Below are 23,350 nucleotides of genomic sequence, written 5' to 3'. Positions count from 1 at the left end.
ATGGTCCCAAATGTTTGTTTGTAGACTGTTAACATCATGTAAAAACTTGAAGGCATTATTTGACGTTTTTATACCCCATCAAATGAAGTTTGTGTGGGTATATAGGAATCACCTCTGTCTGTCTGTCTGTCTGTCCATCCGTCCTGCTCATTGTCCTGAGCAGAACTTTTGTACCTTAGTACCTACATTGTAGGATTATCAAACTTGGTATGTGGATGAATCATATACGGGAGGTGGATGTGTCACGAATGAAATTATGTCACAATGACCTTGACTTTGATCTTCATGATAGCAAAACGAAGATGATGTGTCACGTACCAAATTTAGGTCAATGTGACCCTTGACCTTCATGATAGTAAAATGTCATCCACTTTTTCTTTATAATTTTTAAAGCTTTTCTTCTTCATGTTCTTCATGTCATAGCTTTTGTACTGTAGAGCCTAGGTGGTTGTATCATTGGCATAGCTTTTGTACTGTAGAGCCTAGGTGGTTGTATCATTGGAAGATGAACTTCTTGCGATATCAGATGTAAGTCTCATGACTTATAGGGTTAGGAAAGTGAGAGGGAAAAAGGGGTGGGGTATAGAGTTGTGCTCATAGTTTCAAGTTAGATTTAATATGGAACAAGAATTTCATTGCAGACTCAATACACATGATACATTTACAAGTTTAACTTCATACCCTTGGGAAGGAGATTTGAAAGAATTTTGACACGCATCTTCATCAGTGATATCTCACCCATTATTTCATGATGTTATTATTATACAATTTTATTTCTATCTATTATTCAATTTTCCGTATTTAGCGCCAAAGTTCGGGAGCGGAGTATCACTAATAAGCATCAGTTCACACAGATTTCTTGTTTTGCTCTTGCATACATATATTATTATTTAGTGTACAGTTTTGTAACTGCTGAATATTGATTTTCATGTGTGTTATCTTTAGGAAGTTGGAACCAAGTATAACAGTCCCCCTCTAGATGAGAAGGACAGTTGTGGACAGAATTCAAGGAAAAGGAAAGAAAAGAATAGACTTTACACCTGGATAAAAAATTTCACAACAAGAAAGACGTGTGCACCTGTGGAATCTTGTGAGTTTATGATGTTTATCATGTTTATATGCACATTGATTTAAGAATTGAATGCATATTTTTTGTACTTAATCGGCGTGTAAAAGCGTTGACCGAAGCACATTTAATATAAAGCGTGGAAGCGCTTCATACAAAAAATGTGCGCACGGTCAACGCTTTTACACGCCCATAAAATGCAAAAAATCTGAATTCAATTCTTAAAATTACATTTTCCAGTCAAAAAAAACCCAAAATCACATCAAAGTTCAAGGCAATATTTTTTCTGCGCCAGTCGAGTGTTTCGTCTATAAAAGACTCATTAGTGACACTCTTATCTAAAACTATGCAAATCCAAATCACTATGAAGTTGAAGAGATTATAAACCCAAAATATACCGAAACAGGGAACCAAAATAAGACCAAGGAAATCCTATGCCTTGAAGTAGAAAAACTTTATTGTTTTAAACAATTTCAAAATTTATAACAGCACATTTAGTTTGATGAATCACGTCAGCACCGAAGTGTTGACTAGCGGAGCGGGTTAACCTCTAGGAAGAATACCTCCACCAGCAGTGAAAACCATCATGGTGTTAAAAAAAAAAATCACATCAAAGTTCAAGGCAAGATTTTTTCTGCGCCAGACGCGTGTTTCGTCTATAAAATACTCATCAGTGACGCTCTTACATGTATCTAAAACTATGCAAATCCAAAATCACTATAAAGTTGAAGAGCTTATAAACCCAAAATATACCGAAACAGGGCACCAAAATAAGACCAAGGAAATCCTATGCCTTGAGGTAGAAAAACCTTAGTGTTTTAAACAATTTCAAAATGTATAACAGCAAATTATGAATTTCCAACATAGTGTATTTTAACAGATTTGAGCTAGGACTTACATTTTCTGAGCTATAAGGGGCTAAAAGGGGTTAAAAAAGACTTCTCTTTTTTGTTCGTCAAATTTTTATTTTTCATCTTATTTTGGTTTTGTTTTTTATGCCCCGCCACGAAGTGAAAGGGGCATATAGATTTACCCTTGTCCGTCCGTACATACGTATGTACGTCCGTCTGTCCCGATCTTGGTTAAGTTTTGCGTTAAGGTCCATTTCTCAGAATGTGATAATGATGTACCAATGATATTTCATCAGTATATTCTTCTTAAATAGTACTACATTGATCAACAACATTTGGGTCAATTTGACCTACATTTCATGCTTGATTGACTTCAATAACTTTTTTCATAAATGACCATTGTGAAGAAACCTATTGTAATATATGAATGATATTTCACCACTGTGGTGTTCCTATGTAGTGTAACACAGTTCAACAGTTCAGCATCTTTTGGGTCACTATGACCTACATTTTATGCTTGAGTGATTTCGGTTAAGTTTTGCGTTTAGGTCCATTTCTCAGAACCCTATGGTAGTGCATCAATGATATTAGACTGTTGTAGTGTTCTTGCTTAGTGCAACACAGTTCAGCATCTTTTTGGTCAATATGACCTACATTTTATGCTTCAGTGGTTTTGGTTATGTTTTGTGTATAGGTCCATTTCTCAGAACCCTATGGTAGTGTATCAATGATATTAGACTATTGGTAGTGTTCTTGCTTAGTGCAGCACAGTTCAGCATCTTTTTGGTCACTATGACCTACATTTTATGCTTCAGTGATTTTGGTAAAGTTTTGTGTCGAGGATTATTTCTCAAGAACCTAATGTAGTATATCAATGATATTAATGTATTGTAGTGCCCTTGCATAGTGCAGCACAGTTCAGCATCTTCTAGAATACCATGACCTACATTTTATGCTTGAATGATTTTGGTTAAGTTTTGCATTTACTGCCATTTCTCGGAATCTGTGGTAGTGTATCAATGATATTACACTGTTGTAGTATTCTTGCACAGTGCAGCACAGTTTGACCTCTTTTTGGTCACTTTGACATATCTTATGCTTGAGTGACTTTGGTTTAAATTTGCCATACAGCTCTTTTCAGCAGCATTTTGGTCAATTTTTACATGAGACAACATGGAACCTCATATTGATCTTAATGGCAGGGCATCTGTGGCTTACAGACACATTTTCTAGTTTTTATACGACCGCAAATTTTGAAAAAAATTTCGTCGTATATTGCTATCACGTTGGCGTCGTCGTCGTCGTCGTCGTCGTCGTCGTCGTCGTCGTCGTCCGAATACTTTTAGTTTTCGCACTCTAACTTTAATAAAAGTGAATAGAAATCTATGAAATTTTAACACAAGGTTTATGACCATAAAAGGAAGGTTGGTATTGATTTTGGGAGTTTTGGTCCCAACATTTTAGGAATTAGGGGCCAAAAAGGGCCCAAATAAGCATTTTCTTGGTTTTCGCACTATAACTTTAGTTTAAGTTAATAGAAATCTATGAAATTTTGACACAAGGTTGATGACCACAAAAGAAAGGTTGGGATTGATTTTGGGAGTTTTGGTTTTAACAGTTTAGGAATTAGGGGCCAAAAAAGGGCCCAAATAAGCATTATTCTGGGTTTTCGCACAATAACTTTAGTTTAAGTAAATAAAAATCAATAAAATTTAAACATAATGTTTATGACCACAAAAGGAAGATTGGTATTGATTTTGGGAGTTTAGGTCCCAACAGTTTAGGAATTAGGGGCCAAAAAGGGACCCAAATAAGCATTTTTCTTGGTTTTCGCACCATAACGTTAGTATAAGTAAATAGAAATCTATGAAATTTAAACACAAGGTTAATGACCATAAAAGGAAAGTAGGTATTGATTTTGGGAGTTTTGGTCCCAACAGTTTAGGAAAAAGGGGCCCAAAGGGTCCAAAATTAAACTTTGTTTTATTTCATCAAAATTGAATAATTGGGGTTCTTTGATATGCCGAATCTAACTGTGTATGTAGATTCTTAACTTTTGGTCCCGTTTTCAAATTGGTCTACATTAAGGTCCAAAGGGTCCAAAATTAAACCTTGTTTGATTTTAACAAAAATTGAATCCTTGGGGTTCTTTGATATGCTGAATCTAAAAATGAACTTAGATTTTTTATTATTGGTCCAGTTTTCAAGTTGGCCCAAATCGGGGTCCAAAATTAAACTTTTTTGATTTCATCAAAAATTGAATAAATGGGGTTCTTTGATATGCCAAATCTAACTGTGTATGTAGATTCTTCATTTTTGGTCCCGTTTTCAAATTGGCCTACATTAAGGTCCAAAGAGTCCAAAATTAAACTAAGTTTGATTTTAACAAAAATTAAATTCTTGGGCCTCTTTGATATGCTGAATCTAAACATGTACTTAGATTTTTGATTATGGGCCCAGTTTTCAAGTTGGTCCAAATCAGGATCTAAAATTATTATATTAAGTATTGTGGAATAGCAAGTCTTTTCAATTGCACAGTATTGTGCAATGGCAAGTAATATCTAATTTCACAATATTGTGAAATAGCAAATTTTTTTTTCAATTAGAGTTATCTTTCTTTGTCCAAAATAGTAAGCAAGAAATATCTTATTGCAAATTTTTTTTTTGATTGGAGTTATCTTTCTTTGTCCTCTTTCTTTGTCCAGAATCAACTTAAATCTTTGTTATATACAATATACAATGTATATTCACTTTTTACTACCAACTGATAAATTCAAATAATCTTTACCATTTAGTGATAACAAGCAGTTTTTTTACATTTTATTTAGTTTATTTTATGATGTATTTAAATGAGTAGTTATTGTTGCAAACTCCATTAGAATATTTTAATTGAGATTAGTTTTGGAATAAGGGAAAGGGGGATGTGATTAAAAAATTGGGTTCAATTTTTTCATTTGAAATTTCATAAACAAAAAGAAAATTTCTTCAAACATTATTTTGAGAGGATTAATATTGAACAGCATAGTGAATTGCTCTTAGAGAAAACAAAATTTTTAAGTTCATTAGAACACATTCATTCTGTGTCAGAAACCTATGCTGTGTCAACTATTTAATCACAATCCAAATTTAGAGCTGAATCCAGCTTGAATGTTGTGTCCATACTTGCCCCAACCGTTCAGGGTTCAACCTCTGCGGTCGTATAAAGCTACGCCCTGCGAAGCATCTGGTTCTTTATGTTCCTTATGAACTTTCGCAACAGTAGAGTACGACAGATTTAGCATAGCTTTTACCGTTTTCGAGCTATTAGGGGCCAAAGTGGTGCTAAATAAAAAAAAAACAAAAAAAAAGTTTTTTTATTACTAATCAGAATTCTCTGTCCAGCATATTACTGTGTCCAGCATATTATTGTGTCCAGCATATTATTGTGTCCACTTTAGTAGTGTGTACGACCACAGCGGTCGTATCATGCTGCGCTTGGCGTAGCTCTTTATTTTGGTAATGCTTCAACCAAATGATAATATCTTTGGTATGTAGCCTTATTATGAAGAGTTACAGATTAAGTTAGAGTTTGGTGACGGTTCAATGATTTTCACGGAAGCTACAGCCCTTGGACATAGAAAAATTCAATATCAAAGAAATTGTAAATGTAAAACCACTGGCAGTGGGGCTAAACAAACCAAATATAAAACATACAAAACAATAAAAAGTAAAAGACATAGGTTAAAGGTAAAAGTGGCCCAAAATATAAAATATTTCTATACATACAAAATTACAGTGAATTTTAAGTATTCCACACTTTTTTTTGTAATGTTCAACCAATTGATTTTATTTTTGGTATGTGGTCTTATCATGAGAAGTTACAGATTAAGTTCTACTTTGGTTGTGGTTGAATAATTTTTACGGAAGTTACGCCCTCGGACTTAGAAAATTACAGTGAATTTGAAGTTTTCAGCACTTTTTTATGTCCCGCCACAAAGTGGTCGGGACATATAGTTTTACCCTTGTTTGTCATTCTGACTTGTTGCGCAACAACCAGTTTTCCAGACTTTTTTACTAAACACCTTGAGATATTGAACTGATTTTTGGTATATAGATATTTATTGATGTTACAGATTGAGTTTGAGTCTTGTTACGGTTCATTGATTTTCACTTTTGTCGTTCAAGAGTTATGGGACTTTGTTCATTGAAAATTGACATTTTTCACAAAAACTCAAGTTTACTTTGACCAATTCTTACTAAATTTTAACATGATGTTACATGTAGGTCCTATGTAGAGTAAATGCCTTTGGTTTTTGTTATTTTCCCTATTGTCCTTTTAGAGTTCTGGAGTTGGGAGCGGACTAAGTAACTTACTTTTTTTTTGTGAATAACTAAAGAATATTTTTTTCCTATTTTCATTTAGATTTTTTTTGGTTCTATATTTAATTTATTATTTTTTTCATTATTTTATTAAATTTTATTTTTATAAAAATAATTGTCTGTTTGCTTTTAAAATTCACATAGTGTTTCTTCTTTTGTTTTGTTTGAAATAGACATGATCTGATAATTACAGTCGAATCTGCTTAATCCGACACCTGAATATTCCGACATCCTGTGAAATCTGACAAAATTTACTGGTCCCGAAAGTTTTCTTTAACATTCTTTGTTAAAAAATCTTCTGTATTCCGTCACCCGTCTACTCCGTAATCCGACAGCATTTTCAAGTCCCAGCCTTCATAAGTACTCTAATTATACTTGTTTAATCCGACCCTTTGATCTCCTTAATCAATTTATAAACAAGGTAATCATAATTCAGTCAGGTGTATTTCATGCATTTTTATTAAAGGTAATTTAATCCATTACCTGTGTACACAAATATCTTGTTATTTTTTATTGATCGGATAGGAAATTTGAGGCTCAGTACGGGATAAAAACATTTCTACAACATATGGAAAATATATAAATCTTAATACATACTTTTCATAATGTCTTTCTTAATTCAATGTGAGTAAATTGTTGGGGAAAAAAATCCAGACGAAGAAATATTGCTAATTGGACTGTGAAACGATTTCATTTTGACAGTTTACTTTATGTAACCAGTGTCGAAGACAATATTCCGACTAAATGATACAAATAACCATGACTGGGAAAATAGTTAAACAATTGATGAAGACTAACACTGTAAATGTTCTAAGAACTTGTCAATCTCACTGAAATTTATCGTACTAAATATTTACGAGATCTTGGGAATTCGTACTTGACGTGGTGTAATGTTTCATAAACACTATTTTTCTTTAAAGGATCTCCTTAGTAAAACCTATTTTGGGTGTTATTGCCCACGTTTGTATCTTACATGCTTATTTCACTTTTATCAAATGTGAAACCCGAGTATTCCGACACCCTGTCCAATCCGACATATTTCTCTGGTCCCGAGGTGTGTCGGATAAGACAGGTTCCACTGCATATGTTTTGAAATGAACTATAAAAAAAAATCGGAATGGGCGTATGTATATTGCACTTGTGGCGCAGCTGTTTATTCTAATTCTGATTTCCAATATATTTCAATAATAGTGAACTACCAACATAATCGTGGCAAGCAAGTTAGACTGTCAAGAAAGTAAGCATATCAAACACATTACTGTATGAAGCAAGCTACTGGTAACACAATTCCTGTGTTGACCACAATATAGGTTATTGAGTAGTCAACAAAGTAGGTTGTTGAGCACCTCAGTTTGTATTGATAAAATTATCTGTAATTTCAAATGTTATTTTGGACTGTCAATTAAGTCATTTTAAGCTTGAGAGGCAAAATAAACCTTTGCAAAAAAAAAGCTCAGACCTGTCCTCTGTTTATCATTGGATGAAAATCTTATATTTTCAGTTAAAGAAAAATGGACCAGATTTGCAGATGCAAATCCATCTGTGGTGATGCAGTACGTCATAAGTAGGCCCAGGGTAATAGAACAACTGCAATGCATTTTGGACTCTGATTCAGGTAAATTTAGAGTTTTACCAAAGAAACAAATGGAATTGTGAATTCAGAAACATGTGTTTTTGATTTCTGTTTAATAATTGAATGATTAATTGTAATATGTTTTGCATTAGTCCATGATTGCAGAATATTTAATTTATTTCAGACAACATGTATGAAAGATGTGCATTGTTGATTGCTTTATAGATTATTATTAGGGTAATGTGAGCTTTTGCCACCATGAAACATCTATCATAACTTATCACACTTTAATCTTCCCCTCTGAAACCGCTGGGCTAAATGGAATCAAACTTGGCAGGATGCATCTATGTAAGGTCTGTTATAAAATTGCCTCATTTCGTCCTGATTGGACAACAAAATTGGCTGCCATGGGCAATTCTTGATGCTCACCTGAGCCTCTAGTTTTTTTTTTATTCAGTCATCTTCAAAATTGTTACTAAAAGAATGCATAGATCACACACAAAAAATTAAAACGGCATTAAAATTGCTATATTTAGCCATTGATATGTTTGGTTAAGACTATCCAGGTAAGCAATTTATGTTAGTTAATGAAATATCTTTCCTTATTCAGAGAAAGAGTTAGAAATAGACAGAGAAGAAGATAGAAATACTCAGATGGAAGGTGTAGAGGCAGAAGAAGATTTTGAGAGGGAACAGTTCATCGATTCAGAAGAGAATATTATCAATGAAGAAGAGGGTATAAATATTGTCAAGTGCTGTTTTTATCCCCCCTGCTAAGCGAAAGCGGGGGGATTATGTCATGTATGTAATGCAGTCCGTCTGTTTGTATGTATGTAATGTCATGCAAAATCTCAGAAACTAGAAATGATGGAAACTTGAAACTTGGTAGCATGTTAGAGTATGTGATCAGGGTATGAAATTCATGCCCTAGGGCAAATTTATGAGCGAAATTTCGTTTTTGAGATAGGCAGAAAATGGTGAAATCTTCCAAACTATTTACAATAGGAAGTTGGTTCCAACAGTATGACCTCCCATTATGGGTACCAAGTCTAGCAGTGGCATGGTATTTTGCCTGCAAGCCCTGAGGGCATTTTCCTAAGGGTTAAAAATAATGACAAAATCGATTCTGCACGAACTCCTCTTACACCTTTCATGGTAGAAACATGAAAATTATAAGTGTATAAGTAGTACTATGAAAGTTGTCTGTGTCGAAGGTTTCGGAATTTTGAACTTTGCCCTTAGGGCAAAATGATTTCCCACCAAATGATTAATATGCGACATCTTTTGGTATGATTATGATCCAAGCAACTAACTTTTTATACAACCGCAAAAATTTTGCGTTCGTATAATGGTATCGCCCCTGTCCGTTGGCGTCGTCGGTGTCGGCGTCGTCGTCGTCGTCCAGATTAATGGTTTCCGGACAATAACTTAAGTTCTGATAGAGCAAATGCTACGAAATTTTAACACAAGGAATATAACCACAAAATACAGCTTAGGATTGTTTTTGGGGGTTATGCCCCCGCCGGTTCCTGAAATAGGGGCCAAAAAGGGCAAAATAAGTGTTTATATTAAATATGATGTAGAGGATTTATTTTTATGCCCCACCTACGATAGTAGAGGGGCATTATGTTTTCTGGGATGTGCGTCCGTTCGTTCGTCCGTCCGTCCGTCTGTCCCGCTTCAGGTTAAAGTTTTTGGTCGAGGTAGTTTTTGATGAAGTTGAAGTCCAATCGACTTCAAACTTGGTACACATGTTCCCTATGATATGATCTTTCTAATTTTAATGCCAAATTAGAGATTTTACCCCAATTTCACGGTCCACTGAACATAGAAAATGATAGTGCAAGTGGAGCATTTGTGTACTGAGGACACATTCTTGTTTGTTCAATTTTAATCAAATTTTTTTCATAATGTTCCTTATGAAATCCCGCAACTGTAATATTGCAACGGATTTAACATAGCCTTTACCGTTTCCGAGCTATAAGCGGCCAAAGTGGTGCTAAATCCCAAAAAACGAACTTTTTTATTTCTTGTCCGATTTCAATGGTTTTTTTTTTTTTGATTCCTCATGAAATTTTAAGCGATTTGAGCTAGGACCTACGGTTTCGGAGCTACAAGGGGCCAAAAGGGGCTAAAACTGCCTTCTCTTTTTTGTTCGTCAAATTTTTATTTTTCATCTTATTTTCATTTTGTTTTTTTCATTATGTTCCTTATGAAATTCCGCACCGATAGTATGTCAACGGACTTATGGTAGCTTTTACCGTTTCCGAGCTATTAGGGACCAAAGTGGTGCTAAATAAAAAAAAAAAAACTTTTTTATTTCTCGTCCGATTTCAACGGGTTTTTTTTTCTTTGCATTCCTTATGAAATTTCCAACTCAGAAAATTTTTACCGATTTGAGCTAGGACTTACGGTTTCTGAGCTACAAGGGGCTAAAAGGGCTAAAACGAACTTCTCTTTTTTGTTTGTCAAATTTTTATTTTTCATCTTATTTTGGTTTTGTTTTTTTCATTATGTTCCTTATGAACTTCCGCACCGAAAGTATGTCAACGGATTTAACATAGCTTTTACCGTTTCCGAGCTATTAGGGGCCAAAGTGGTGCTAACTCCAAAAATAGAACTTTTTTATTTCTCGTCAAATTACAACATTTTTTTTGTTTGGATTCCTTAACAAATTTCCAACCCGTTTGATTCTCTCCAAATTTAAGCTGGGACTTACGGTTTCCCTGCTACAAGGGTCTTAATTTCTGTGTCCAGTATATTACTGTGTCCAGCTAATTACTGTATCCAGCAAATTACTGTGTCCAGCAAATTACTGTGTCCAGCACATTATTGTGTCCACTTTAGTAGTGTGTCAATACTTGCCCAAATGAACACTTGTCGACAACTGCGGTCGTATCATGCTGTGCTCGGCGAAGCTTTTTATTATGTATTAGTATAACAGTTGGAACAATACTGTATGTTTGGATTCCAAATATGGCAATTCCAACTTTGGTAAATTTCCTGAAAGTCTCAAAGACTGTTTAAATTTTGGAAATGTTCCTTGAAACTAATTGTGTTTTACAATAACATATAAAAAGATATGCACACTTGGATTTTAAAAAAATGCCAATTCCAGTTTTAAGAAAATTCCTGAAAGTCTCAAAGACTGGCAAATCTTTGAAAATGTTCTTCAAAACTTACTATTCTTACATTGCAAAAACAAACAAAATATTTTTGAATGTTCAGATTTCCATTTTTGGTAAATTTCCTGAAAGTCTCAAAGACTCATTAATTTTTCAAAATTTAACTTGCAATTAATCTCTTTTGCTACATTTTATTTATTGGAATTACATGGAACACTAAGATTTCAAAAAATTGCAATTCCAAGTTTTGTAAATTTTCTGAAAGTCTTAAAAAGACTGCTTGATTTTTGGAATCATTCTACAAGACTTACCATATATATATATCATAAAAACTAATGAAATGTTTTGAAATGCTCTGATTCCAAAAGTTGCAATTCCAACTTTGGTAAATTTCCTGAAAGTCTCAAAGACTAGTTAGTTTTTGAAATGAAACTTTTACGCTGATGCTTGTAAAATGGGTTAAAACAAGTCCAATGTTTAGTGTGGTATAATAAAACAATTATGTCCTTCATGAAAAGTTAATATCCAAAATTGTTAAATCTCGAAAGGGGGAATTTCCCTTTGGCTATGCCTGCAGGAAATAACCTCTTCCTCGATTTATCAATTTTGGATACATTGTATTAATAACTTTCCATGAAGGTCATAATTGTATATTATACAATTTATGACTTTTGATGAGGTGGATACAAGGATTTATTTACCTTGTACAAATATTTCATGTGATTAAGGTCAATATTTAAGAAATAGTTCAAGACACTGAGGGCCTTTTGGAGTGGCCTGCCAGTCCATATATTACAATTTGGCCTAAAGTTTCAATGAACAATTTCTTTAATTATACTTTCAACTGTCCTTTACAGTAACATGACTATCAATCTTTATTTTTAAAATTTTGTAAAAAAAAAAATGAGTCTTTCATTGATATTTTATTGTAATAATTTGATACATTATTTAGTTTTACCCCCGCTTAAAAAAACGGGGTATATAGTATTCGTTGTGTCCGTCCGTTCATCCTTCCGTCCCTAAACTACTGAAGGGAATTCCATGAAACTGTCAGAGAATCTTTGTTACATGTTCCCATTGTGCACCTCCTAATTTAGATTTTGATCCTACCAATTTCTGCGGTTTCCAATAGCAAATCATGGACTTTGTCTGTCCCTTCGTCCGTCATACTAAGCCATCCTGTTTACGGACTTAGTACATATATTAAACATATGGCTGTTAATGAAAAACATGTTCGACTGTATTGACTAATATCTCAAAAACCATTCATTGCAAACAGAGAAAATGTGACAAGGACAAAAATGTTCAGAATGACAAGATCTATTTAATTTATATTTATGTCAAAATTGTTGGATACTCCTGCATAGGGGTTATTGGCCATAAATGACAGTTTTTGGCAAATTTGAATGCTTTTGGCTATTATCTCATAAACTATTATCACTGTGCTTAAACGGCTGTGGGTAACTTAAGTTACCCACAGCCCAATATGGCGGCGTAAAATAATGCGATTTTAATTTTATCAAATATCTTTAGATTTACGCATTAATAATTCTTTACAAGTTGTCAATGTATTGTATCTAAGGCAAAATAATCAACTGAAAACAAAAAATGTAATGCATTTTGTCTTAGCTTAGCCTAAGAACAATTTTAAAAATGGCAAAAGATGTCCGTAACTTTTCTTAACCGAAAACTCTGGCCGTGGGTAATTTTTCTGTTGTAGCCTTTGGATGCATAATTTTTGCGTATATAAGGATTCTTTATACATAATGATCTGACATTTGTTTTCCTTTTCCACGGACACCGAAGAAAATGACACTCACAAACATGGGGATAATACCAACTTAAGCGCTTAACTTTGGTCCGTTTAGCTGTGCTGGATGTACAAATACACAGTCAGGTCCGGTCAGATTAGGGACATTAAATCCGATGCCTCGTATAGGAAGAGTGCCACGCTCTCTACGTTCATGAAAATATAACATAAAATTGCGTACCAATACAGGATAATTTGTACATTAAACATGCAATAAACTTCAGCATTTCAGCTACTGCAATTTACAATCATTAGATCTGCAAGTTACACGCATCCGCTTTACAAGTTAAGGGCATCTAAACTGTAGAAAAAGCAGCAGGTACACGCATCTTACAGCTCACTAAGAGCTTTAAAAATGAAATAGCTAGACATATAATAAACATGATTCTGGTCTATATTAAATCTTGAGACACTGACCTTTTCCTAAATTGCAAAATTCAACAATTGTAACAATTTTATAGGCTTAAAAGCTAGAAAATATAATGCCCATATTTTCGTATGCCATCTACGGCTAACCGTAACTGCATTTACGGGCATCGGCTTTATACCAGTGTTTTCCACTATTAACAGCTACCGAAGGAGAGACAGGGTTTCAAAGAACTCAATAAATCATTATCCCAGTAGAAATTTTATTTTCAACTGTTTGAAGAAAAACAACAATGTGATCCTGGCAAATCTATTTGAAATTACATATATGTAATTGCACTATGTTTCGATGAGTAACACAAGTAAATAATGAAGAAAGTTTATTAACCCAACTAGTCCTGGTTTCTTAAAAAATAAGGCTAAGATATTTTCATTGTTTCAGTATTAATGTACGGTTTATTCCCTTTTGTAATTTCATCTGAAAATTTGAATATTGGCACCGCATAGAAGAAAAACATTTAAGCTACATGTTCAGATTTTTCGGCTTCTTAATATTCATCTTAAACTAGTTGATTAAGGACAGCCGTGGTTTGTTATTGTAAAAATGTATGTTGCAGTACTGTGTTGCTGTAATTTTATGAGTAAAACAGACAGAGTGATATCACATATAATCTAGAATAAAAAATGTTGAAGGGGTTTAGTGTTTTGCTTTAAGGGATCGTTTCGAAAATTGGAACTTCTGACTATGAATTCCCCTTGCCGTTTTTGGGAATAAGTAAGGCGTTAACCTTTACTCTTTACTGTAACTAAATGTAGTTGTATACCAACTTACGATATTTCATAGCTTACCTTTATATTTTTGTGTATAACAATATAAATTCTGAGAAAAGTTAAAGACACATCATGAAGTTACGGACATCTCTGTAAATTACGTAAAAAAAGTTACGGATATCTCTTGTAAAAGTTACGTACCTCTTTTGGACTTTTAAAATCAGTTGTTTTTCGACTTATTGTTTTATACTTGAGTTATTTCTACTTTTATTAGTGCGGGCGAAACTGATATACATCTTCTTGAAAGCTTTATCTTCGTTAAACAACTTTGTTTTGCTTTAAAATAACTAAAATCTATATAAACAGAAGATGTCTTGCGCCATCTTGGGCTGTGGGTAACTTAAGTTACCCACAGCTGTTTAAGCACAGTCATTATAGATAGAAAAAAAAATATTTTAGATTGCAAATATGTTCAGCAATAAAAGCTCTACACACAGTTCAAATGACCACTTGTTATTGGATTTATTGCCCTTAAATGTTTATTACTTGTTTATTACCATATCCTCTATTTTTATATTTTCACCGATTTTAGTGCTTTAAAAAGTATCTTTTAAACTGTTATAGATATATTGAAAGTTTGAACAGCAAAAATGTTAAGTAGGACAAGATCTAAAAAATACAGCCAGTGGGTCTGAAATCATCCTCAAAGGAAGATTTAGACAAATTTGAAAACAGGTGAGCGACACAGGCTCCTTGGAGCCTCTAGTTACCTTTCTTGCAATAGTTACTAGCTGGTTCGTGTCAAGCGCAAAATTATTATGATTTACATTCAGAGTGGAATTGGTAACGACACGGACACATAAATATTCTGAAATATAAAACAGCAATACAAGACTTGACACAGCTTGTTTTTTTTTTTTTGTCAGATCATGCATTATTTTTTTTATTTTGGTCCTGGTAATGAAACAGTTGATAGTGAAACATCTGTCAAATATGATATTCATCTTTTGCAGATCTACCAACAATGGAAACTCCAATTTCCTATCCAAAAAGGAAAAGAATTCCTAGAAAAATATATACTCCAAGCAGCAGTAAAGTAGCTGAAAAGCAAGAAAACAAGAAAAGTAAGAATTGCTGATTTGTATTATTGGTTTCTGTTTTGGTCACTTAGCCTGAAAGGCTTGCAAGTTTTTGCCATCACTAAGCACCATCACTAAGCATTTTCATCCATTATTTATCGTCTGTCTGTTGTCCATCCATCCATAATTTATGTTTTATTTTGTTCTAAAACATCAAACGGACAGATGGATCAGTATAAACAATATGCCCTTCACTTATTGTCACGGTGGCACGAAAAAGGCGTCTAATTTTCCATCTAGTTGTAATTTGACCATGTCATGAATATTGTCCAAGTCCCTTCCAACAACAATCGTCAATTTAAGGAAAAAAAATCCAGTAAATTTTCAAAAGTTGTAGGCTAAAAAATATCTTTAAACCTGAATTTCTTTTTATATTAAATAAAATTGACAATTTCGATTTTCAGTTATGTCAAAAGTAGTCATATTTTTTCCAACAAAGTGAATTTTTACAGATTTGAGCTAGGACTTAAGGTTTCAGAGCTAAAAGGGGCTAAAACGGACTTCTCTTTTTTGTTCATGAAATTTTTAATTTTCATATTTTCATTTTGATTTTTTCATTTTTCATTGTTTTCCTTATGAACTTTTGCACTGGTAGAGTCTCGACGGATTTAACGTAGCTTGTACCGTTTCCGAGCTATTAGGGGCCAAAGTGGTGCTCAATCCCAAAAAACAAACTTTTTTATTTCTCGTCCGATTTCAAAGGTTTTTTTTTCTTCTTTAGAGTCCTTATCGAATTTCCAACATAGAGAATTTTAGCAGATTTGAGCTAGGACTTGCAGTTCTTCCAACCTATTAGGGGCCAAAGTGGTGCTTTTTAGTACTAATGTAATTTCTGTGTCCAGCAAATTACTGTGTCAAGCATATTATTGTGTCCACTTTAGAAGTGTGTCAACACTTGCCCAAATGAACACTTGTCGACCATTGCGGTCGTATCATGGTGCACTCGGCCAAGCTCTTTATTCTTGTATGTCGTTCATGAATTCAAAAATGCTTCATCCAATTGAACTGAAATTTTAAAATTAGGCTGGAATTGGTAATGTCTGGTTACCTGTTGTTTTTTTCCAATTTTGCGATGTGTCCAGAGTATGGGACTTTGATTTTTACAAAAAATGCCATTTTTCTTGAATGTCGTACAGTAACTCAAAAATGCTTCATCCGATTAATCCGAAATTTTATAATTAGGCTAGAATAGGTAATGCCTGGTTCTCTTTCGTTTTTTTTCTGATTTTTCTATATGTTGTTCTAGAGTTGTGGGACTTTGGTGTTAAAAAAATGCGTTTTTCTTGTATGTTGTACACTAATTCAAAAATGCTTCATCCGATTGAATTGAAATTTTAAAATTAGGCTGGAATTTGTAATGCCTGGTTCCCTTTCACTTTTTATTAGCTCACCTGACCTGAAAGATCAACTGAGCTATTCCCATCACTTGGCGTCCGTCGTCGTCGTCCGTTAACTTTTAACAAAAATCTTCTCCTCTGCAACTGCCAGGCCAAATGGAACGAAAACTAGCCACAATCATCCTTAGGGTATGATGTCCATGTCAGTCAACCAAGATGGCCGCCAGGGCTAAAAATAGAACATAGGGGTAAAATGCAAATATTGACTAATTTCTTGAAAACCATTGCAGATAGAGAAAATCTGACATAGGCAAAAATGTTCAGAATGTCAAAATCTACCTAAGTTCCATTTATGCCAAAATTGTCGGATGCCCTTGCAAAGGGGTTATTGCCCATAAATGATGATTTTTGGCCAATTTTAACGTTTTTGACTATTTAAGAAATAATTCATGGCAGCCATGGTTTATTGGAGATTTTAACATGGGTTGCATTGTTTGTGTAAAATTTTAATCCCGAGTGTTAGCGAGGGTTAAAATTTCGCAAATAATAATTTTCTCCTCTGAAACTACCAGGTCAAATGGAACCAATCTTGGCCACAATCATCCTTATGGTATCTATTTTTAAAATTATATCCGTAGTCCTTGACGGGCAACCAACATGGCTGCCAAGGCCAAAATTTAATAGATGTATATCATGCTAAAATTGTCATATTTCTTGCATTTTATATATAAAAAACCTGTACTCAATTTCCTTTTGTTTTCACAATTCACTTTATTATCCAATGCTACATACTATTATGCTGCGATTGGTAAGCACCTATGTTTCCATGAAGTGCCAGCGCTGCAGGTCCAGAGCCGACTTTGCTCTTGTTCTTTCCCATTTTCATACTTAACAAGTTTTCTTTTCATGGTCTGTATGTTTATATTATTGGCAAGTGTTAACTAGAGATCAAAAGAGGTCAGGGCATCAACTTAATCGGAATAAAAATTAGCATGGTTATAAATGCCACTTGGCTAAGTACATGTAATTAAGACAATATAAAAGAAAAAACACACCTGTCATATTTTAAATTTCTCTTTAATTACCGTTATCAGTGCCAGCTAAGTAAATTAACAGTAATAATTATACCCCCGCTCCGAAGGAGAGGGGGGGTATAGTGTTTTACCTCTGTCCGTCAGTCAGTCCGTCCTCTGTCAGTCCATCCGTAACACTTTTTTGTAACACTTTTCTCAGCTACTATGTATTACAGCTATTAGATATTTGGTATCAAGCATCAGGTTGGGGTGCTGTACCGTGTAAGTGGTTTTCAGGTCTGGTGCTCATCTACTTCCTGTTTACAGACTTAGTACATATATTAGACATAGGGGTATTAATGAAAAATTTTCATAACACTTTTCTCAACTACTATGTATCACAGCTATTAGATATTTGGTATCAAGCATCAGGTTGGGGTGCTGTACCATGTAAACGGTTTTCAGGTCTGTCGCTCTTCTACTTCCTGTTTACAGACTTAGTACATATATTAGACATAGGGGTATTAATGAAAAATTTTCGTAAGACTTTTCTCTGCTACTATGAATCACAGCTATTTGATATTTGATATCAAGCATCAGGTTGGGGTGCTGTACTGTGTAAGCGGTTTTCAGGTCTGTCGCTCTTCAACTTCCTGTTTACGGACTTAGTACATAAATTAGACAGGGATATTAATGAAAAATTTTCGTAACACTTTTCTCAACTACTATGTATTACAGCTATTAGATATTTGTTATCAAGTATCAGGTTGGGGTGCTGTATTGTTTAAGTGGTTTTCAGGTCTGCTGCTCTTCTACTTCCTGTTTACGAACTTGCAGATCCTATAATGATATGGTTAGCGGGGGTAGACTTTTGTGAGTAATAGCTCACAGTTCATCTTGTTTAATATTTAATTCCTATCTTGAACCTATAATAATAATGAATTAATAGAAGTTGTATCACTCAAAACTGGCAAGAGAAAAAGGAAGGCTCCTTCAACGTTCACACCAAGTGATTGGTAAGTATCAAAAATGTAAGTACACATTGATTAACTTTGGTTAAAAGTTTACGTCCGAGTTCATTTCTCAGATACTATGTGGCCTAGGATCATGTAATTTGATGTGGGGATGTAACTTTGCAAGCCTGTCAGCATCAATACCAAAATAGGTCAATTTGACCTCCATTTCATGCTTGATTGACTTTGGTTAAAGTTTACGTCCGAGTTCATTTCTCAGATACTATGTGGCCTAGGATCATGTAACTTGATGTGGGGATGTAACTTTGCGAGCCTGTCAGCATCCATACCAAAATAGGTCAATTTGACCTACATTTCATGCTTGATTGACTTTGGTTAAAGTTTACGTCGAAGTTCATTTCTTAGATACTATGTGGCCTAGGATCATATAACTTGATGTGGGAGTGTAACTTTGGGAGCCTGTCAGCATCCATACCAAAATTGGTCAATTTGACCTACATTTCATGCTTTTATTGACTTTGGTTAAAGTTTACATCCGAGTTCATTTCTCGGATACTTTATGACCTAGGATCGTGTCACTTGATGTGGGGATGTAACTTTGGGAGCCTGTCAGCATCCATACCAAAATAGGTCAATTTGACCTACATTTCATGCTTGATTGACTTTGGTTAAAGTTTATGTCGAGTTCATTTCTCAGTCACTATATGGTCTAGGATCATGTAATTTGACCTACATTTCATGCATAGTTGACCCTCCTTAGCTTAAAGCTCTTACTTTTATGAATTATTGTGTTTTATAGGTTTGTCTTAGGTACAAAGAATGTTGCAGATGAGGCGAACTTTGTAATCATGGATTACCCTATGTTTTAGCAAGGCACATTCACTGATCATACAAGGTTAGTGCCCTGAGGGGCATTTCTAGAATTATACAGGCCCTGGAGATAGTTTTTGATTTGAAGGAGAATTCAATTTGTGTTTCTTTGGACATCTATAACAGCATCCTGTTACAATTATATCTTCTTAGGTTTTGCTCTTTTGATATAAATTACATGAGTTAAAAAGTAGTCTTAGATTTAGAGTGCACTTATTGGCAGTTATATGCATGTATTACTTTTGCTTATATAAAGAGGTTTATAGCATTGTATATGAAAATCTCTGTTAATATCGACCTACAGGGGATGCATGATGCCTTGATTTATAAAGGTGAATCTAAATTTATAAAGGTTTGTTGTTATCTTGAATTGTGTCACATTTTCTTGTTTAGGGGCTTTTTACAGCTTACTTTATGTTGTGGATTCTTGTCCATTGTTGAAAGCCGTACGGTAACCTGTAGATAAATTTTTATTTGTACTTGGAACCTTTCCAGATGACTGTCTCATTGACAATCATACCACATCCTCTATTCTTATAACTAACTTGATAAGAAAATATAAAGTGCATCTTGAAAAAAAGCCATGGGATAAATATCAAAAAGGGATGTAGCTAGTCTATATTGTTATTGATATGCTTGTATTATACGCCTTAAATCATACTTTTCCTATAGAATATTCAAAATCTGCACTTCAAACTAATGAATTACACTATACAAAGGATGTATACGACAAAAGTTTAATCACATTATCAGCTGAAGTTCTGTTCACCCATAAAACATGGACAGTTGAAGATTTGGAAATTTTCTGAAAATACTGTGTAAAATTAATATAATAGTTAATACTTGTTTCATATGACATTTTACTTGCTTGTTTGTTGTGTATAAGGTATTGTTTTTTATTTCTTTGGTCAACTCACCTTTTTGTATATTATTTTATGTATATAATTTTGTTTTGAGGACTCCCAATAGATTAGCTAAATTGTATGGGGTAATCCTCAGTTGGTAGAGTATTTTGTCTTGCTTCTACAGTTTTCAGGCATCAAATTTTTATTGTATTTATGTTCATATATATATGTAAATACTTGCATGTCCTAATGCTTAACTGGCAGGTCGAAACTTTCCTGGTTCAGTTTAAATTAAACTTAGAATTATTTATTTTTATTTGTTGTCAAATATTAAATATCCTCTGAATACAATTTTTGAAATGAAAATAAAAATTGATGATTTTTAAAAAATTAAAAGCTCAAGTTTGGAATAGTTATGTACATTAACAATTATGTACTAACTTTTAGAACCAGGAAGGTCTCAGGGAAAGTCAGATGATATAGATATTTCTTGAAACCATGAATTTGATTCCTACCCTGACTGATGAGACCAAATGGAAGCAAATTTATAGGTATATAAATTTCTAGTTTTAAGCTCACCTGACCTAAAGGGCCAAGTGAGCTATTTCTATCACTTGGCGTCCGTCGTCGTCTGTCATCGTCAGTCCTTTAACTTTTTCAAAGATCTTCTTCTCTGAAACTGCCAAGCCAAAATGGAACCAAACTTGGCCACAATCATCCTTAGGGTAACTAGTTTAAATGTTGTGAACGACATTTCTGCCGGACAACCAACATGGCTGCCAAGGCTAAAAATAGAACATAGGGGTAAAATGCAAATATTAACTGCCATCTTGGAAACTGTAACAGATTGAGAAAATCTGACAGGGTGACAAATGTTCAGATTGACAAGATCTACCTTAGTTACTTTTGAGTTAAAATTGTCGGATGGCCCCCGCATAGGGGTTATTGCATATAAAAGACTATTTTTGGCCAATTTTAATGTTTTTGGCTATTATCTAATAAGTTTTAATAGATAGAAAAAAAATTAAAAATTGCAAAAATGATCAGCAATAAAAGCTCTACAAACAAGTCATTGATCACTTAATATTAGTGTTGTCAACGGTTAACCGGTTAACCGGTCGAACGACCGAATACCGAATACCAAAAACGCTTACCGGTTAACCGGACCTTTTTAAAATTTTAATAAAATTGATGTAAATGTGTACTGAAATCATTAGTAAATAATGTGAAATGATTGTACGAATTGATTGGTACTTGATTAGACAGATCAATTGTTCAGTTTATTGATTAATCTTGTTAACCTTGAAAACATTTAAATTTTATTACTTAATTAGCACATAGACAACTTGTCTGTCAGCTCCGGGCAAGTATAATGTAAACATAATTAGCATATTAAGTTTATTTTGAACAGTTGTAAGCTGAACATGCTGAATAAATTTTATGATTTAGTTTATTTCTTCACTTTGACTTTATATTGTGTGTGCGTACATGTAAATATGCCACCTCCGTCATCTAAGGCTTGGTCTTTTTTTAAACGTAATGCCGACTCCAAAATAGTGAAATGCAAACTATGTGAAATGGAATTAGTCTATACTGGTGGTACAAGTAATATGCTGAATCATCTGAAGTTAAAGCATCCCAATGACTTTTCTGAAACGCCTGAGAAAGTTAAGCAGTCATCGGTTTTAGACTTTGTTCAGACACCCAGATCTAGAAGATTTTCGTCTACTCAATCTGAACTAATAACAAATTCAATAGTGGATATGATTATATTGGATTACCTACCCATTCGCATTGTTGAGGGAAAAGGATTTTCAAAACTTATGTCGATAATAGCTCCAGAATTTAAAATTCCGTCTAGAAATACTATTAAATCCAGAATAGAAAAGTCATATAGTGACAAAAAAGAGAGTTTGATTAAAGAGTTAAATCTCATTGACAGCGTATCCCTTACTTCTGATACATGGACATCGAATGCTACAAAAAGCTTTTTAACAGTCCAGAACATCACGTTGACAAAGACTGGAATTTACAGTCAAATGTGCTTGTTACTCGTGAAATGCCTGAACGCCATACAGGCGAAAATCTTGCTGAACGACTGAAATCTACAATTTCAGAGTTTGAATTGGACGGTAAAATAGTGAGTTCTGTACATGACAATGCTAGGAACATGAATTGTGCATCAGAGAAATGTGACTTTGACGATATGAGATGCTTTGGTCATACCATTCAGCTTTGCATTAAACCATGCTTGGAAATACCCGCTATTGCCAAACTTACTTCACGTGCTCGTAAGTTAGTGGGACATTTCAAGCATTCAACTACAATAACTGCAGAAATGAGGAAAAGACAAAAGTTGTTCGGACTAAGACAGAACGAACTTATACAAGACGTAGTTACGAGATGGAATTCGACTCAGCTAATGATTGAACGCCTATGTGAACAACGCAGAGTTATTACGGATGTAATGCTAGATACAACTGTTACTAAGAAATGTGACACACATATGCTTCTCAAAGATCATGAGTGGGATTATCTGGTTGAAATTTCCGCAGTATTGAAGCAAATGTCTCATGTTACAACATACATGTGTTTGGAAAAGGACGTATCAGCCTCTGTAATGCTTCCTATTGTCAACGGACTCTTAAAAAAACACCTAAAAAACTCTGAAGAGGATAGTGCTCTTGCGCATAAAATGAAAGCAAGTCTTTCGGAAGAACTCATCACCCGCTTTAAACCGTATGACATTGAAACTGCATCTACACAGCATGCTTTAGCGTCCTTACTTGATCCGAGGCATAGAACACTTAACTTTTTCTCCCCAGAACAAAAAAAAGTCGCCATTGAAATGTTAGAGTCCAAGTTAGACGATGTGCCATTAAAGCCCGCAGTTAAAACGTCATAAAAAAACCTTGGAACTGAAGTTGACAAGCAACCAGCCAAGAAACAAAGAGTCCAACGATCTTTGGACTTTCTTTTGTTTGACACCGACGAAGATACGTCCTTTCAAGATGAATCGGAAATGTCCTTATACATCAAGGAGCGTGCTGTGCAAGATTCAAACCCACTCGAGTGGTGGAAAGAAAATAATTGTAAATTCCCCAGACTCTTTGTGTTAGCTAGACAATATTTAAGTATTCCTGCTACCTCTGTTCCGTCAGAACGAATCTTTTCATGCGCGGGTCTCATTGTTACTAAACTGAGAAATCGACTATCTTCCTCTGTAATCGACCAGATAATATTCCTGAATA

The 23,350-nt window shown here is 34.2% G+C and overlaps 2 protein-coding genes across 2 annotated transcripts; both read left to right on the top strand.

The window, feature by feature from the left end:
* On the top strand, positions 1 to 20,435 carry LOC134684908 (uncharacterized). Its single transcript, XM_063544225.1, has 6 exons — positions 1 to 12; positions 946 to 1,090; positions 7,778 to 7,891; positions 8,460 to 8,585; positions 14,935 to 15,045; positions 19,184 to 20,435. Exons 1-6 carry the CDS (start codon positions 1 to 3, stop codon positions 19,192 to 19,194), a joined length of 519 nt encoding a protein of 172 aa, XP_063400295.1. The 3' UTR covers positions 19,195 to 20,435.
* Positions 20,436 to 22,062: 1,627 nt separating this feature from the next.
* Positions 22,063 to 23,004, top strand: LOC134684907 (zinc finger BED domain-containing protein 4-like). Its single transcript, XM_063544224.1, has one exon. The coding sequence runs from the start codon at positions 22,063 to 22,065 to the stop codon at positions 23,002 to 23,004; it is 942 nt and encodes a 313-aa protein (XP_063400294.1).
* Positions 23,005 to 23,350: the final 346 nt, after the last annotated feature.

This window comes from Mytilus trossulus, chromosome 9 (assembly GCF_036588685.1).
Source record: "Mytilus trossulus isolate FHL-02 chromosome 9, PNRI_Mtr1.1.1.hap1, whole genome shotgun sequence".
Lineage (NCBI taxonomy): Eukaryota > Metazoa > Mollusca > Bivalvia > Mytilida > Mytilidae > Mytilus > Mytilus trossulus.
Note: the sequence above shows the minus strand (reverse complement) of the source record. Positions and strands in the feature narration are given on the sequence as shown.

What these genes read in the sequence shown, in the direction of transcription:
- LOC134684908 (XM_063544225.1), top strand. An exon ending in CATTTTGGACTCTGATTCAG is followed by an intron (nt 7,892 to 8,459) that starts GTAAATTTAGAG and finishes TTCCTTATTCAG; the next exon opens with AGAAAGAGTTAGAAATAGAC. An exon ending in TATTATCAATGAAGAAGAGG is followed by an intron (nt 8,586 to 14,934) that starts GTATAAATATTG and finishes CATCTTTTGCAG; the next exon opens with ATCTACCAACAATGGAAACT.
- LOC134684907 (XM_063544224.1), top strand. Translation starts at nt 22,063, where the DNA reads ATGGACATCGAATGCTACAAAAAGCTTTTTAACAGTCCAGAACATCAC.